Here is a 3845-nt window from a genome sequence, read left to right as displayed (position 1 = left end):
GGACTCTTGGACATTAATGCTTATTTCTTTAAGAAGATCTAATAAATATCTTATGACGCTTTAGTATTTTTTGAGGTAGTTTCAGTTCCTTCCATGGAGATATGCAAAGAATTGTGTATAAGGAGGCTGAGTGAATAAGGTTAGAACTTGGACCTCGTTGTGAAGGAACTTGGATTTGCTGCACATAGTTCACTTGGACATACATATGAGAATCCAACACCTGTCCATTTTGCTTCCATAATACCCTATTCACCCTTTTAATGGCAAGAAGTGGGACAAATGTTGAATCCTCACATGTACATCCAAACAAACATATGTGCAAAGGATCCAAACTCGTTGAAATGTTCTTCTCCAAGAACCCATTCAACATCCTCAATGAACACACATCATATAGCCCCTCTATTCTCCTCAGTTGATTGATTGGAAATCCGATTGTTGCTTCCCTCAATCTGGAGAAAGATGTCAAGGCGTGAGGTGGGTTGAGTCGGGTAGAGAGAGAGAGAGAGAGAGAGAGAGAGAGGATGCAAGGTGCAATAGAGGGTGGAGGAAGAGTGATACAACTATGGATGGATTGAACGGTTGAGATGTTTCCTATTTTATCCAAGGGTTATAGAATGCTAGTGTGCAAAGGCGAAAAAAAAAAGAATATATGAAAATCTTGTTGACAAATAAAATTTCACAAAGTGTTTGGCAATAAGACAATATAAAATTTAATCATACTTTATTGCAAACAGTTTTCCTTCACTCCTGAATCCCTTGATTGAGGGGTTCGGATGGAGTGCAAAGGGTATTGAGAAACAATGGATGGATATCATCAACTTGGAAAAAAATCGTCCGCAATTTCGATCTCGTACAATTCCGTGAAATACCACCTTCAGGGGGTGACACGTGTATTGATGCCAATGTAATGGTCCAGAACTGATTTAAATGACTCCTCACTGATTTAAGGTTTTATTAGTTATACCAGATCTGGACCATTGCATTGGTATCAATACACGTGTCACCCCCTGAAGGTGGTATTTTACGGAATTGTACGAGATCGGAATTGCAGACGATTTCAACCCCATCAACTTTTGTACTACAAGGGGTAGGCATTTATGCCCCTGTATACTTTTCCTTCACCCATGATGCAAGCAAACTTTTTCCTACTTCATTTGTCTCCAAAGTACGGCATTTCAAATGAATGATGAGTCAACAATTAATTTTGCACTATGTCGTCCTGCCTTAGATCATTTCCATATCATATGTAGCAAAGGTATAACAGCAATTCTTCATGTTTGAGGATAAATACTTTCGTGAGCTTGCCTTTGACTTGACTAGTCCTGCGAGCCTATACTGTTCCAACAATTGCACAGACCGGATCATACCAGGGTTCAATGAGAACCATTTAACTTTTGCCAAAAATAGTGACAAACACTAAACACCCCGTTTGAGTAACCCCAAGAAGGTAAGAGGAGTCGAACTCATAACCACACGCAACCTGAGGCGAAGGTCCCTTGCCAACTCTGCTACCCCCTTAGGTTACGGTTTGGGTTACTCTATGGCATGTGCCAATTTATGAATTAAATGTCACTAGGCTTTTTCCCGTCATTAAAACCTACAGTATTGAACATTGAACAGGCCGGCCTCAGCCTAAGCCCAGCCCAAGGGTGAATCACTACTAGCAGGCTCGGCCCAGGACCAGTCATTTCGTGACAGAGACTGGACCCAAGCCTGAAGCGAACAGCTTCAGCTGCGCAGGGATTTAGGTCAGGTCGGCCTGCTTGCATCCCTGGCTGGAAGAGTAGGAGTGACATGGGGCTCAAGTCAATCTGGGATCAAGCAACTAAATTGGTCACAAATATCAGAACCATTCAGTAAAGCCGCCCCCAACAAAGTCCTCAAGATTTTACAATTATCTCCATGGTCCCGCGTAAAATTGCAGCACGGTTGAAATTTCTTTACAACCGAAATAGCCAAAAAGGGATGGACAGGTTTGTTGCATGCAACATACCATTGAAGAAAGATTACCTAGTTGCGGGTGTTTCTCTTCCTACTCTTAGCCCTGGTTGGTTGAACATTCTTTGAGGTGCTAGGGATGTTTTCCAATGGTTCTTCCTCCATTTTTTCATCGTCGCTTCCTTCTTCGTCATATTCCTCAGTTTTGTCAGTGGACTCATCCTCTTCTGGTGGTGATTTACTGGTAGTTTCCAGCTTTTCAAGTCGATCTCGAAGCTCTCTCAATTTTGCTTTCTTTGAATTCAAAACCCCAACAAACTGAAACCAGGAGGAGAAAAAAAGCAATGCAATGTGAGGTGTAGGCAACCATTACTTTCCAACGTTTAGGAGAACACATTTAGATTAACCAATCTCTAGTTAAACAATTTTCCCAGCGAAAACATAGAAATTCACATTATCAAGAATGAAACACATCACTGGAAGAATTAGGTGCAAAACACAGGAGCATATGCACACTAAGTCATTTTCTTTTGTTCGTCTGGGTGAACAGAAGATGAAGAAACATCAGTCCAGTCCATGAAAAAGTTAAAGAGTGAGCTCTACAGGAAATAATGTCTTTCCCAAGCATGGAATGGGCACATTTCTGAAATCACTGTATCTTAATTACCGGAAATCAGTCAAGGATGATGAAGAAAATAGCAGAAAGTGGTGTAGATTCGAGGTTTAGATAGCAATACATGCGCAAGAAGAAGAAAAGGCCAGCCAGCAGCAGCAGCCATCGGGCCCAGCCCTCAAGCCCACTCGCGGTTCAAGTTTAGGTAACAGGTTTGGGCCATTAAGGACCCCCATTTATGACTTGTGTAGGAGGATACTAGGAGAACTTCTTTGTAAGTTTCTATTTTAATTACTGCATGCTTAGTAGTACATAATTGCTAGTATGCTAGTACATGCTTAGTAGTACATAATTGCTAGTATGCTACTACATTAGTTACTAATTTGGAAGTCACTAGAAGACTTCTATTTCTGTAACAGAAACTCAAGCTATTAATAAGAGGAGAGGGCTGTAGTAGCCCAGAGAAATCCAGATAATACCCTTCTTTCCTATTCTCTTTCTGGTTTTGATATCTCAGGTATGTCATCGGCTTTGTCTCAAGTTTAATACTGCTATTTTGATATTGTTTGACAATTGTTGATGCCATCTTACGTATTTCCATTGCACAAGTTTTGTTGATACGAGCCTACGGTTCCTATTTCTGCCCTTACTGGCCAGCAAAAATAGAGTATCGAAACTGCATCTGACCATCAGCTTGGAGTGTTTTCTTGAAGTTGTTTACCGCTGGTTCTACCTGTCTCTCGACTGCAGTATTGAAGCGTTCTGCCCTGTGGATTGATGTATATTGGTGGTTACTAAATTTGAGCCTAAGTTTCTATTTGTGTACACTGCTGATCTGAAGCATCTAGCCATTGGATTGAACTGATTTTTTCTATATGATGATCTGTTCATGGATTGATGAATCTCTCCATGTTTTTGTGTTAGTCTGCCATATGGATTTGGAGATACTGTTCTTTTTAATTCTGAAAGTTAGTTTCTATTTTCATTCCCTGGTAAATAACTTGGAATCCAACCATTGGATCTTCATTACCTACATCTGGTCTAAATTTGGGGTTAATCTGAACCCTAGATTGGGGATTATCTGTGGTGCTTAGCCTGCTGGTTGTGAGTCCTACGGTTCTATTGTGGGTGTGATAATGAACCTAGTTGGTGGGGGTAGATAGGATGAACCTTAGGTTGAGATTACACACCCCTTTTAACAGGATACCAAGAAAACCCTAAAGCATAATTTAGGTCAACAATAAGGTCATAGTCAACATTATCCAATGAAGGTCAGATTCTGGCCTTTTTTTTT

At 40.7% G+C, this 3845-nt stretch overlaps 1 protein-coding gene across 1 annotated transcript in view; it reads right to left on the bottom strand.

Moving 5' to 3' along the window:
- Positions 1 to 1812: 1812 nt before the first annotated feature.
- Positions 1813 to 3845, bottom strand: part of LOC122090002 (DNA repair protein XRCC4) — an 11163-nt gene continuing 9130 nt past the window's right edge. The window contains exon 5 of the mRNA XM_042659809.1: positions 1813 to 2256. Within this exon, the coding sequence (XP_042515743.1) occupies positions 2011 to 2256 (246 nt within the window). The 3' untranslated portion in view covers positions 1813 to 2010. The remainder of the gene's footprint in view (positions 2257 to 3845) is intronic.

The sequence above is a fragment of the Macadamia integrifolia genome, chromosome 9 (genome assembly GCF_013358625.1).
Source record: "Macadamia integrifolia cultivar HAES 741 chromosome 9, SCU_Mint_v3, whole genome shotgun sequence".
NCBI classification, from domain to species: domain Eukaryota; kingdom Viridiplantae; phylum Streptophyta; class Magnoliopsida; order Proteales; family Proteaceae; genus Macadamia; species Macadamia integrifolia.
The sequence above is the reverse complement of the archived record's forward strand: the minus strand, read 5'-3'. Positions and strand labels throughout refer to the sequence as shown.